Source organism: Chelonia mydas, chromosome 13, assembly GCF_015237465.2.
Source record: "Chelonia mydas isolate rCheMyd1 chromosome 13, rCheMyd1.pri.v2, whole genome shotgun sequence".
NCBI lineage: Eukaryota > Metazoa > Chordata > Testudines > Cheloniidae > Chelonia > Chelonia mydas.
Genome location: NC_051253.2, coordinates 18,634,248 through 18,648,575, shown reverse-complemented (window position 1 = coordinate 18,648,575; position 14,328 = coordinate 18,634,248). Strand labels below are relative to the sequence as shown.

The window sequence follows — 14,328 nt, the reverse complement described above, 5'->3', positions numbered from 1 at the left end:
TGTCCTAAATAGTCACCCAAGTGACCAGCAAAAATCAGTCAGCCTAGTAGAGATGGTTTCTAAACCAAAGGTTGAACAAAATCATAATGGAAATCCCATGGGTATATTTTAAATTGGTGGCGTAAAACAGGGTATTCTACAGGAGGTATTCGTTGGTGCAAGATTCATTGTGTTTCTAAAAGAGCAGTATGCTTTAGCAGAAGCTACTGCAGTAAAATGCTACAGTGCTATTGTGCAGAGCCACTCTTTCCATATAGGTTTTTACAGTGTGTTCTTCTCAGTAGTATCCAAGTCCTTCCAGATGGAAATACAGGACAGGCTGTTTGGTGGAAGGAATCATTATGCCTAATGGCAAACAGTTGAGCAGTATGACACAGCGTACATATGGGCTGAGTTTATCTTCTCCTTTAGCAGGTCAGATACTCACTTGAAATACCTTCACAGCTGACAGCAGTGTAACATTTTATGAGATTCTTTGCCCAATAAATGCAGGCAGATGTCATAGGATTTAGAATCTTACAAGGCACTGGAGTATTGTTGGTGGGGGGTAATTTTGACAGGTGCTTAACCTCTATCTAAAAAAGTATCAGCTTGGAGAAGGCAATATTTACTGCAAGAAACATTAGATTGCCAGAGAGGTTAAATGCTGTAAAAAACCTTCTGAATGACCACCGAAGTCACCAGCCAGATGTTGGCCATAGAATAGAGTAATGCAAACACTACTGGGAGTTATGCTGGTACTTTTCCTTGCATCGCTGACTGCCAGCACTGTTCCCTGTAGGAGCAACAGCTTTTTAATGTAAGTCTGAACAACATGTTGTGTGTAGAACAGCCCATGCCACGTTGTGCAGGGTTATAAAACCTGGTGTGTCACTATTTCATGGGACATTTAGTTTATTAGTATTAGGAGATTATAAAAAAAAATCCTTTCAGAGATCTTTCATTGGAACTGATCATTTGTGAACTGGAAGAATCAGTGGATCATCATTTTGTTTATATCTTTTCCACCACTTCTGCAAGTTGTCACCACCATAACATCAGCCACCACTCAAGGCGGCCACGGGTAGTCTAGATATTGTGCATCCTTTGGGTGTTCCTGGACTCCTCACTGCTACTGTATACCAAAATAGTTAAGTCTGTGAAAAATGCCGTGTTCCACACTTACATCTCTTCAGACTTGGCCATCTACATTCTTGTGACACTTGATTGTTTCAGTGTATTCAGTTCTAGAATGAAAGCATGAACTAGAAAAAGCTCCTGTTAGTTCCGAGGGTAGCAGCTCACGTACTCACCAACAGAGCCCACCAAGAGAACATCTCCATGGTGCTCTCCTCCCTACGTTGGTCCCCACGGACTGTCAAGTTCAAGGTCATAGCCCTAATCTTCAGAACCCTCTGCGGGACTGCCCCACATTACCCAACAGGTCACATCATTTGCAATAACTGTAGCATCCCATGACAGCTACATTCCTCTGAAACAATGGAACTCTCAGCAGCATGAGTGAGCCATGTAAGTGCAGAGACAGAGTTTTCTTGATAGTGCCTGGATGGAACTCACTCCCGAAAACATTGAGAACAGCCATCAATCTCATTGCCAAACTTGCTTTGTCATCCTTACTTTCCCGAGTGGAAAAGGGATGGAAAAAACCCACCATTAAGGAGATGGGGTAGGGAGAGAAACTGAGAACTTTGTAACATCTAACACATAGAATTTGTTAGGCATTCCAGCACTACCAGGAGTGCAGTATAGAGAGATTGCATAAAAGATTGGGCAGTTTACTGTGGTCTTTGGATTTCAAGAAGCTATTGGAGGTAAGGAGGTGAGGAGTTAGGCACAGGAGAGAAGAATGGAGACATTTTATAAGTGAAGAAAGCATAGGAAAATAAACAATGTTGCTGGTGGTTTTATTGAAATAGAAATTAGATGAATGCAGTAGTAAATTAGGTCCAAGGACTCTCCACAGGGATCAGTGCAGGGCAGCTGGTTACCGGCAGACTTTCCAAAGAGGACCAAAGCAGCAGAAGAGATGTATGGGCAGGGCCCACTGACAGCCTGTCTGAAACCTTGTTGGGGCTCTCTTGAGGGGCAAAGGCCACAATTAACTTCTCAAAGCCTATGGCTGAATCCATTAATGGCTGAAAGGGAGAGCTAAAGGACTACTACTAGAGGGCCTTACTTTTTTTTTTTTTTTTTTTTTTGCAAGTTCACAGCTGTCAAGTTTTGTGCAGATTCATATGGGACATTTTGTGCCTATTTATTTGCAAGCATGCAAATTACTCATTAAAATTTACATGTTTGTAACTGACCATAAACTTCGGCTTAAAGTCATTGTTCCCTGCCCCAGATGCTGGTGCGGGAAGGACAAAACCTGGCAGCTCTAGCAGGTCCTGAAGGATGTCTGGGGAGTAGGTGGGCATTGGTGAGAGCTTTCAGAGGACAGGGGAGTACCAGAATAGCTGCGCTTGTGTAATGTCCACGAGGGCTGGGAGATAGCTCTAGGGTAGTTAGATTTGCGGGTGTAACTGGAGGGGGAAACTGGATTTGTGAGTGTTGGCAGGGCTGGGGGGAGAAGAGACAAGCTCAGTGGCTGGGACTAGAGATTGTGGGAGGGAGAAGCTGCCTAGAGTTAAGTTTGGGGGGTTGTTCAGGGTGTCTGGGGAAGCTGGGAAGAGGTAGGTGGGGTTTGTGGGATGTCTAGGGAGGGAGCTGGATGGCTGGGTGAGAAGCTGGAGACAGCTGGGTCTATGGGGGTACCTGGGAAGATGGGGGTAGCCGGGTGGGGTGGCTGTGGGCTGGGTGGAATCTGGGACTTGCTGAAGGGGTCAAATTGGTGGCTGTGGGAGGGAGCCTGGGGCCAGTACTGGGTGCCCCTCGCCACCTGTCCCTGTCTCCACTTGCTGTTGCTGCCACCTGGCTGCCCTCCCAGCTGCTCTTTCCCCACTTATTTCTTATAAGGGGCGCAGCAAGACAGAAGCCATTTGTGTGCCTGCTCAGCAGGTGCCCCAGCAGCCCCGACGGTAGACTATTTCTGCAATCAAGCTGCATGTGTGACATTCAGTCTGTGGGAATGCGTGGCGATTTCTGCATGCGTGAGTGTCGCATGAGGTATGGAACACCTGGCAGGCCTGCAAGTTGCCCTGTCAGCTTGGGGCCTGAATGCTCAGTATGAAAGCTTTTTCTCAGCAGTTACTTGCAGCCCCGATCCGGCTCAGGCACAAATGAAACTGTATCTGAACATGGCCCACATTTTTTAAATCTATTTTAATTTTTTAAAAAAAGAGTAGAGGAATAGCAAAGGGAATCCATTTACCCTGATGGACAGGCTATAACATTAATAAACTCACTAAAGTTTCACTTTGAGTGTTGCCCTTGTGCACTCCAATGTATCCCTCTTCTCCCCATCACAAGAAAGTCTATGGCACTGGATCTACGGAGAGATTTTTTTTTTTACAGAGCATGCACAGCTGTTGTATGGTGTCTCTGCATTTGTGTTCGCTTGTGCTAGATGTACTCGGTGGGAACATTTACTGTACAGTATGTCTGAAGAACTGTTCTCTTCTAGAATCCAGGTTGTTTTATTACCAGCTAAATGTTCTTTAAGCGACCTGTGAATGAGGGCATTGTGACATTTAGCAACTGATTTGATTGAACACAGATGTGAACTACACTCCATATGGAGAAGATGCCAAGGGCGAGATTCTGGGCTGTGTTTCTGATTTAAAAGTGGGGAGTTCAAATGCAAGCTGGGAGACACGGATCCAGCAAGGTAGATAAATGTTGCTCACTCACTCATCCATGATACAGTAAATGTATCCATTAGGTGAGAGAGAAACTCTGAAAGGGAGAAGTGCTGAATAAATGTGTACTTAATTATTTGTGTTTCCGTGTTATAGAATGGTAGTATTATTATTAGGAATGGCTGAGGATTTCAGTGTACAACATGACTTGCTGTATTACTCCCTTCCTCCACCATATAGCAGTCCTAGACCTTAGTAAATCAGGTACTGGCGGACTAAGGAGTCATAGGAAAGCTTTGGTGTTTTAATACAGCTTCAGGAAGTGCCTCCTCTTGGTATTTCCTATAGATGGACTGGAGCTATAGAGTTTGGCTCGAATTTCACAGTGTGACAACTTGGTGGAGTTTGGCTCCAGATTTTTGATTTGGGCCCATCTTGGTTACTTTCAAGTACACTATTAAAGATCAGCCAATTGCCATTAGCTCAAGGTTGGGATGTTGTGCCATCCATTAGGAGCATCTAAAAGCAATAGCCCTACACATCAGGGCAGCATCAGTTCAGAGATGAGAGAGCCCAGGCATTCCAAATATGGGACACATCCCAAGGACTCCAGAGACCTCCCCTTTCTCCACCCACACACACACAACCTAAACTTTTCAGAAGCTGCTCAAGCCCATCGCTGGTTATCGAAGCACATCCTACCACCTGGGAAAGAGTTTGACATAAGTGGACAGGTGGCAGGAAACAACAGGAATGGAAGGGAGGTGCTTGATAATGGCTGGGTGAAGGGGTGTCATTTGACAGTGTCACTACTGGAACTTTTTGAGAATTTTTTGACTTTTTTTTGTGGAAAATGAAGTTTCCACAAAATCAAAACTGTCTGTGGCAAATGTTTGATTTTACTGAACTTTTTCAGTTTTCAGTCAGGAAAAACTGAAACAAAATATTTGGGGTTGGGTTCACCATTAGTCTGTGTTCTTGTGAACCGCGGCAGTGCCTTGTGCCCACTGCCCTCCATCTCCTCGCTGGGCTGGGCTCTTTGGCCAGACTGCATCTTCCATGATGCAGCACAACAGTTTAGCCAGAAAGAAAACCACCCAAAAAAAATTATGGGAAATGTAGTCTGGCTAGGGAGCCCAGCCCATCGGTGAGAATGGGAGCAGGAGCCATTTGAACTACAACTCCCACAGCAGCTTAGAAGAACATAGAGTAATGTTGAACCAAGCTGAAATTAAATGTGTCTACACTTTTTATCCAAATCTTTGAGAACTTTCCATTTCATAAACGTTTTTGATATTTCAAGTCTTTATTGTGAATCAGCGGAATGGAAATTTTGATTATTTATTTTTTTGTTAGCACTGGTCACAAGAGCATTGCCAGGTGTATCTAATGATGGAGCCAGCTCTTTCTGCAGCCCCAGTTGTAGGGTGTCAGGAGAAGACTCTGCTCAGTGGGCATCTGCAGAGCACCCACTGAGTGCTTTACCCGTACAGCGTGATACGCATGATAAGAGAGGAAGCAGGATGGTTAACTTTGGTCTAATTAAGACAACGATGCGCAAGAGTTTAGGAATGGAATACAGAGCTAATTCGCTGGTTCAAATCCAGCCCACTGACTGAAAGACACTACCCAGTGAAAATCTGTTTGGTGGCATATGTGCAATGAGATGATGAGTCTTGGTCCAGTTCCCAGTAGACAGGTGTCAATTCTGCCTCCCCAACAATTGGCAGTAACTGCCTGTGATACAGCATGGCCAGAAGGCAGCAGGAGAGTGATATAGGAGAGATGAGTAAGTCCCAGGATGAGGAGAAGCCTTATTCCCTGTAGAGGGAAGAAAGGTTTCTATAGATTAATTAAAAGCACCTGAAGCTAGTCAACTGATAAAACCCCCCTGCTTCAATCAGCCAAAAACAGGAGTTGGAGCACAGAGCAGTTTGAAGGAACTGGAGCAGAGGAGAGTTTGGAGAAGTGCCGTGACTGGCTAGAAGACCAAGACCCTAGGTAAAGAGACACCCAGCTTGTGCAGAGAGAGAGGGCGGGAAGCCCCACAAGCTGAAGAGCAGGAGAGGGAAGTAGTCCAGAGGAAGGAAGCACTAGTTCAAGTGGTTTACCATTATCCCTAGGGCCCCTGGGCTGGGACCCGGAATAGAGGGCGGGCCCGGGTCCCTCCCTCTCCACTACCCTTCTCTGGATTACTAGTCGGACAGTAAATATCCTAGTTCAGGGGCAGGAAACTGTGCCCTGAACCCCCACCCAAGAAGAGGAAGCGCGGGACCCATCATAATCGTACTGGCAATTTGCCACACTGCCCTTGTTGGCAGTCTCAGTGAAGAGGCTGAGTATTGAATGGTTAATGGAGACTGAACTCCTTTCTCCAAGAGGTGGATGCTTCTAGTCACGGTTGGGACACATTGACAAGAGACAGTGTATGTATGTGGGAAGTGTTCATTGCCTCTACCCTGCATTCATTTCTCCAGATTTATCAATGTAGCATCTTTCTGCCTTCCCTAAATTCACTGAAGGATAAAATTACAGAATTAGAAAGTGTGTTTTCCTTTCAAGTTTTCCCTTTTAAAATCCCATGGGAAAAGGAGCAGCATTGTACACATCTGGGAAGAGAGCTTGTTAAGATACTCTTGTGTGCAGAATATTTTTGTGGTTTTGAGCACAGATTTCTTCAAAGAGACATTAACTCTCCACCACTTTTCCTTTTGCACTATACTGTTTTTGGAGTAGTTTAATCGATAGTGTAGAATCCAGTCTTGAATTTGATAGGAGGCTACGAAGCTCAACCCTCCCACACACTACTCCTGCAATTCCCCTCCAGATACACTCACAAACACACACTTTGATTACACAGCAGGTGCAAAGGTCAATGCAAGTTCATTCCCATATTACATATTGACTTTTAATTACCTCTAATCATTTGGAAAACCAGAAAGATACAGTATCATCTGCAAGTAGCACAGCAATAAACATGTTCTCATCACAATTTACACATGGAGCATGAGTCCCTCGAGCTAACTCATCCCCCTCCTGACAGCTTTAATAAAGGATGATGGATTGTTTTAAACTGACAGCTGAGGAAGATCAAACATTCCCTCCTGTATTGTTTTGAGCTCCGGTGTACAAGAGCTGTTTTGTGTTCTGTGAAAGTTGTATTTGCCTGTAAGCGTCGGGGATCTGTTACTCTCTTTCACACTTTGTTCAGAGATGCTTAGTTACTAGGGGAATCTGTTTATCCTGTTTTTAAAAAGTGTGCAAAGAAGAAATGACAAAACTGAGTGTGGGATGAATGTCTAGCTGAGGGTGCTGTAGTATAGAAATGCTCTTCCAGGCTGCTACAGAAGGGCTGGCTTGACCATTTTGGGAGGGAAGGATCGGACAGTGAGTTGTCACGTCCTCCAAAACCACTAGTAGCAGGTGAAATTTGCTCATGTGACGCTTCCTCTTCCAATGCCACCAGAGCATGACTCTCTGGCTCAGACCCCAGCAGTGGACATGGAGCATTTACACAGACTGAGGATCTGGACCACTGAGCGTATCCAAGGACCCACACAATTACCAGCACTGCTTGTTTGAAAACCAGGCCTGGCCTATTAATCTCTTGGATTTTGATTTACCCACTGACATTCTTTCTGGGTAGGGGGTAGACCTGTTTCACCAGAAAACAAAAAAAGCTGTTAATATCTGCAGGTTCTTTTTGATGTATTTCTCTGGCATCTGAACCCTCTGGTGTGTGTGTGTGTGTGTAATAATGTGGGATGGTCCCCAGATGAAGAAATGACAGGGTCTGGCATTCTACAGGGGGCTGCACTGGAAGAAAACTTTAGCTCTTGATCAGCCCATCCTCCCTCCCCTCCTCCTCCCACTTTTTTTTGTAAGGCTTTTAAAGGCTACATGTGGCGACAAATTAGTTCTGAAGACAGATCCTCCTCTTTGTTTCTTTCTGGCATGAGATTTATTTCTCACTGCATGTGCTTTTGTGACTGCACTTGGCGGGCTGCAGTTTGTTCAGCTGTCCATTCCTCAGCTAATCTAGGGTCTTAAAATAAAAACAAACAAGTCAATCTTTGGAGAAAGGACACCACGTGAAGACATTGAGAGGCATTTGTTTCCAACTTCTGGTTGGAGCAGCACTGGGCATATATATATATATGAGAGAGAAATTCACATGGCATTAGCCAGAGTACGAAAAATGACGCTCTTATGTGTATCTGCAATTAGGGTCCTCAGGTTCTAGTCTAATAAAACAAAGGGGTGATTGAATGATGCCCAGCCAAGGACCACAGTGACAAGCTGCCAGGAGCACAAAATAACATCTAGCTTGCAGATCACAGCTGCCCTCATCACTAATATGAAGTTGAGGCTGCCACAGAGATAATAGGTCACAAAAGGTAATGCTTTTGTGGAGGCTGGCTGGAGGTTTCCATCAAGATGGAGCACTATATGTTCTTTAGATTGCCTCTCTCTGTTAGATAGGAGGGTAGTTTACAAGCAGAATTGGGCCCAGCTCTGGGAGCAAGCACTGCTTCACAAATTAGGGGACAAAACACATGGTTCTGAGCTATTGTCGCACTACACAAGCTGAAGGAAGAAGAGCTTTCAGGATGTGGTTCTCCAATCGTTTGAAGAGGGAACTCCTGAAGCTGAAACTTTGTAGACTGCAGTTAATATAACAGTCTAGACATTTCCAGGGGGGAGGATCTAGGGGATGGGAAGCTTCAGGATATTCTGTTTCTGCGCCATGACCAATTCCCCCTTCTGTCCTTGTGCTGTGAATTCTCAATCCTCCCCTCACCCCATCCCTGCACACAATGTCCTGCAGTGCAGATGCAGTAGCTCTTCCCCCCAGAAGCAGATGCAAATATCAACCCAAGGAAGCTATGCAAGGGTGATATGAGGCATCCATCCCTCTTCTTAATAACATCAGGACTAAGCAGTGCCAATGCTTCCAGTCCCTGCATTGCCAGGAAACTTGACAATGAAATTCTAACCCTGGAAAGAGGCATGTAGGTCCAAATTTTCAAACTTCATGTGTACTTGGTTTACCAAAACATATATTTGCAGGGCATATGGCTTGCACTTGAAGTCTTTGTTTGCACAAACAACTGATGGGATGTACAATTGCAGGTATTTACGTGGATGAAAAGATGTAAACTCTAGAGGCACAGTGTAGGAAGACATTTGGAAAGTTCTGTGCTAATGTATCTTGAAAAATACAAATCATGTTTCACAAGGACCCATGTTGCAAGCTTGTTTTCAGCCAACTTTTCCAGCTTTAGCATGTGGCTACTTCCTGGCTCCATTACATATTTTTAAAATGGATTTTGCGGTTACCTTTGAATTCAGCAGTGGCCCAAATCTTGGCATTAGAAGCAATTCCCTAGCTTTCTTGACTTGCCACATACTGTTTTGTAGGATAAATGTATTATTCCTACCGTTGTGTGACTGTCGATGTAAGCATATTCTGTTACATTGATATTTAGGAAATCTGTTATATGTAAATGTGATATTATTTTTCACAGGCACATCAGGGATTTACCAAGGAGCCAATGGCCTGACCAATTCTGCAGGATTCAGCACTGTTCATCAGGTACAGCCTCAGTAGTTATTTCCAATGTCCCTTATTTTAAAGACCAAGGTCTTCCAGATCAGAGAGACTGCCACAGTTTTCACATGTATTTAAGGAGGCTAATAGTATATGTAGTCACAGAAACCACCTATTTCCATGGATACCTGGCCTGGTGATTGACCTAACATCTGGCCTTTTGTGTTTTAAATAAATGGATACATATATCCACAGCAATGGCTCAGCAGGGATCTTTGCAACAGAGCCCTGCCAAAACTGTATGTCTCTCCCCTGGCGTTCTCTGACCTGGGCAGTTGTTGGGCTGCAATGCTGAAAGCATTTCAGAATTCTTATGGGGAGCCCATGGTATCATATGATAGCTTTCTTAAAAGCAGTGTCTTTCCATCAGCTATAGAGAGCTCCCCCTTTGTACCCTTTCTTCTGGTCTCTTGGCTTTAGGTAATAAATATGAATAAACAAATAAATATGAATAAACAAGTCTGAAAGTGTCATACACAGACTCTGGTGAATACTGAGCTATCTAAGCCATCCGTACTCTTCCTTATCTGAGTGTACACCTGTCTGCGAGCTTCACACTTCCATTTGTTGGCACCTTTATATAGTGTGTGTGTATTATATAAGGCACAGCCACAATAAGAAAATTCAGGCTGCTTAATAGCCAGTTGCTCAGTTTGTCTGGACCAAACATGAAGACATTGTCCTTAGCAAGTCACCTTGCAAGACCAAGGAACAGTAAATTCCAATTTCCTCCCCGCAAGGAGTTGATAGTGGCTCTTGTATTTCTGAAAACAATAGTGGGTTGTTTCTTTGTTTCATATTCTGCTGAAAGACAGTATGGTCAGTAAAGGCCCAGAGACATGCACCTGATTGAAGTTTGAAGGTGACGTGCAAAAGGGAAAAAGAATTGGGCTCGTGTCTTCTTTTTTTAATGATGGGATAAAAAAGACCTTAAGAAAAAGGAAAAAAGCCTTAGTTTTCTTTTCAGCTTTATTTTGTATTGGAAACTCAGGTCTGTTTGCCCTTGAGGACTCTCAGGTGACTGAGAACTAGTGGAATTATCACATCAGCCTAAAACACGATTAGTTGAGGGAGGGAGGGATTTTTAGTTAACACCTATTTAAAATCAATGTCACGTGAACATTTCTGAGAATGCCTCTTTGTTAAAAATTCAGTATTCCACCCCTTAAGTTAAAGAGTGAGAGCTCACAAGATACATCTGAGACCCTTACCCTGTCCTGCACAACAGCCAGAGAAGATCGGGTTTGACATTCTTGCTATTTCTGAAGTAAAAAAAAATATTTTTTTTTGACAAATATTTAAAACAAAAAAATTCCACCTTTCGTTATATGTCATGAAGAAACAAAAATGGGCAAAGACTTAAAGTTTTTTTAAAAAAAACCTTGGTATGCCACCTTGATCCTGTGATTTGTTTTTTCAGGGTTGAAATACCCAAAGCAGAACTATTGTTTCAATTAAAAATAAAAGTATGGTGTTTTTAAATAGCTTTACCTGAGTTTGGAACCCTCATCAGCTCTCCCAACATGAGGGCTACAGCGGCGATAAACAGTCAAACACTACCAGCAACCACCCCAGTGTGTTAGACTGTGGCTTGGACGTCACTGGTATCTGCATCCCCGTACCATAAGTGCATGCAGACTGCTTTGTCACGCCATTCTGATCAATTGATGTGAATATGCTAGGATCTGAAATTTACAACAGCAACAAAATATCATGTTTTGAAGTGCCCAGAGAGGAATAATCTTGTGTATTTCAATATCCCACCTCCTCACAGGAAAGGAGCAGATAGGCAGAATGGAGGGAGGCTATGAAGGGCATGTGTGCTCCTGAAAAGCAAAACACAGCTGGAAGGTATTATTTTAGATCTCCTGGCCTTGATGCTGTCCATTTAATTAATTTATATGTCTTATTAAATCCTAGAGTGTGGTAAGTAGTATACAGTACACTCATCCCTCACAGAGAGGCCCTGCAACTTTAGTGGAGAACCTAGAAATGTGCTGTATGCTGAACTCAGCAAAGGGACTTATTATCGTGATACTTTTGTGATGGGCCTGATCCAGCTCCTACTGAATCAGTCAATGGACGCTTCCCATTAACTTCAGGCCTAAGATTGCTTAAAATGTTTCTCCCAGGATTGAGTTCCAGTGAGGTGTATTGGGATTAATCCTCCTATCCCCCCCGCTCCCCGCCCCAGCAAAGATCATCTGCACCTCTTATGTAAAAAGAAAAGGAGTACGTGTGGCACCTTAGAGACTAACCAATTTATTTGAGCATAAGCTTTCGTGAGCTACAGCTCACTTCATCGGATGCATACTGTGGAAAATACAGAAGACGTTTTTATACACACAAACCATGAAAAAATGGGTGATTATTTGTAGTGATAATTAGTCTCTAAGGTGCCACAAGTACTCCTTTTCTTTTTGCAAATACAGACTAACACGGCTGTTACTCTGAAACCTCTTATGTAGTTAACTTACCTTTGGGAAGGGGAGATTGTTTAGGGATTCATTCACTAACTAAACCGTTTGGGAAACACTTCAAAATATTTTCTAGACATTTCTATGTGGCTTAGTGGATAGAACACTAGACTGGGACTCAGGAGCCCTGGGCTCTATTCCTGGCTCTGCCCCTGGCCTGTTTGGTAAACTTGGGCAAATCACATCACCTCTGTGCCTCAGTTTCCCCATCTGTAAAATGGGGATAATAATGGTACCCTCCTTTGTAAAGTGCTTAGAGATTTACTGATAAAGGCGCTCTATAAAGCGGAGTATTATTTTTTTCATTTTGTCACCCGTTCTACAGCTGATCAAAAACGTTGATAACAGGTAGAGGAAAATTGCAAATATTTTTGTGATTTCCCCACTCTGTATTTTTCACCTGTTCTTTTAGTCACTTTTGTGCTTAGAACTGCTTACAGTGGCCATCTGTTGCATCTCAGTCCCTTTGGAAACAGTAGTTCACATCACTCCCCTGCATAAAATTGCTGTACCCTGTGCTCAGAAAGGGCCAGCCATGGTGAACAAATCCCACAGAAAAAGTCAGGGCTTGTTATGACTCTTCTCTCCTTGTAAATTCTGCTGATGCAAATGAAGCAGAACTAGACATGGGCGAAGCAGAAATACCTACCAGAGTGACCTGAACAAGAGTCTTTGGAAAAAGTGTGCCCAGATCCCACAACTCTTGAAGGTATCTGCCACGTGCTTTACCTTACCCACTTGTCTGTGTAGTAAAAGCCTGTGATGCAGGAGGATTACTCATGTCTCTTTTCCCCCAAAGGAATACTCGTCCTATCCAAGCTTTCCTCAAAGCCAGTACTCTCAGTATTACACCTCTTCCTACAACTCTCCTTATGTATCGGCGAATAGCATCAGTCCATCAGCCATCCCGACATCCACATACTCTCTCCAAGAGTCTTCACACAACATCACCAGTCAAAGCACAGAATCACTGTCTGGTAGGTGGATACATTATATTACGTAAAACCAGTTCACTGTTTTACAGGCTCAATCATCTGTGGGCACAAATAATACAACTTTGCTGTCTGATTTGTGAGCGTATAAATTTACACCAACAAATTAAAGTTCATGGCAAAGTTCTGTTACTTACACCAGCAATTTTGCATATGTCCTTTGTGGGGGCAAAGGCCGATGACATTACAACTGCAGGCACAAATGTAGAGAACAATTCAGAAAATGTAAGTTCTGTATAAGCCATTTTCTTTTCATGAGTATTTCTTAATTGCTTCCTATAGCCCAAATGTGTTCCTGGTGTGAGTGGTCTCACACCTTCAAATAAAAGATGGTTTAGAAAGGGAAAATGTTGGTAATCACGACTTTTAAACAGGCTAATGTGTTAACAGATAGTTTTTATTAGTGATGAGCCCAACCCAAGATCTATATCCAAACTCACGCAAAATCTAAAAAGTTCCTAACTTTGCAGCCTCCTTCTAGTTTTTAGCTAATTTCTAGCCACTAAACATAACATCCGACTTTGTAAATATGTTAAAAGGAATTCAAGTGATTCTCTCTTAAAAAAAAATCAAGAGAAAACAGGTTGTGTTAAATGTCAATTATGAATTCCACATATGGCATCAATACCTTTGAAATTATCTTGACTCTCCTGGAGTGCTTACTTTTGAGACTCTGAGGGCTCAAGCGATCTATGGAATTACTGACAGATCATTATCCTCCTATGTACTGTCTGAATACAGCTTTCAGATGTCACTTTTCCACTAAAGTTTTCATTGGCATGCAATAACATTTATATAAAATACCACATAATTTGTGGATGATCACAATATACGCCCATTGTATGGTCTGCTGACTTATGGAACAAATCCGAACATCTGTGGTTGTTCAAAAAGAAAAATAAACTAATATTGCTTTTAAAAAGTGATCGCAGATTGCTCTAAAAGCAGTTGGAGGATTTTCTGTTCCTTAGATCTTATCTCAGTCTACTTGAGAAACAGTGATTTCAAAGAGACTTCTTAGGAACAACCCAAACTCTCCTTAAGAAGAGTGCCTCTCTACCAGGAGGATTGAGAGGCTACAAGTTAGCAAGGTGAAAAGAAAAATGTTTGAAAAGGATTTGTAATTTAACGTAAGTGATATCTAGAGAGTTTTATGAAAGTGAATCCTATCAATTGATGCTTTACACAGTGACCTTCACCTTTGGTTTATTATTCTCAAGTGTTTCTAAACTGCTGTACCTTCTGTCCTCTGATAAACAGCTAAACTGGATTAAAACACACATGTATTTGGGAATATTCTAGAGCTGGGTTTTGTAAACAATTTTTTGTTGTTGAAAAATGGCCTTTTTAATCATGAAAATTCACTTAAAAAAATTCATGTTTTGAAATTTTGCTTTTTTTACTTCCCCATTTCCAATAAAAAAGGGAGAAAGGAAACCCCAGAATACTAAAAAAAAACCCTGATTTTAAAAAGTATGAAAATTTTCAAAAAAATGAAATCTGTTGGGTTT

The 14,328-nt window shown here is 42.6% G+C and overlaps 1 protein-coding gene across 8 annotated transcripts in view; it reads left to right on the top strand.

Moving 5' to 3' along the window:
- EYA2 (EYA transcriptional coactivator and phosphatase 2) overlaps positions 1-14,328 on the top strand; it is a 156,949-nt gene that overhangs the window by 82,529 nt on the left and 60,092 nt on the right. For all 8 annotated transcript variants that reach the window (XM_043526704.1, XM_037916000.2, XM_037916001.2 and 5 more), the window contains 2 exons: positions 9,266-9,333; positions 12,625-12,802. In XM_043526704.1, coding sequence (XP_043382639.1) covers positions 9,266-9,333; positions 12,625-12,802 — 246 coding nt within the window. The remainder of the gene's footprint in view (positions 1-9,265; positions 9,334-12,624; positions 12,803-14,328) is intronic.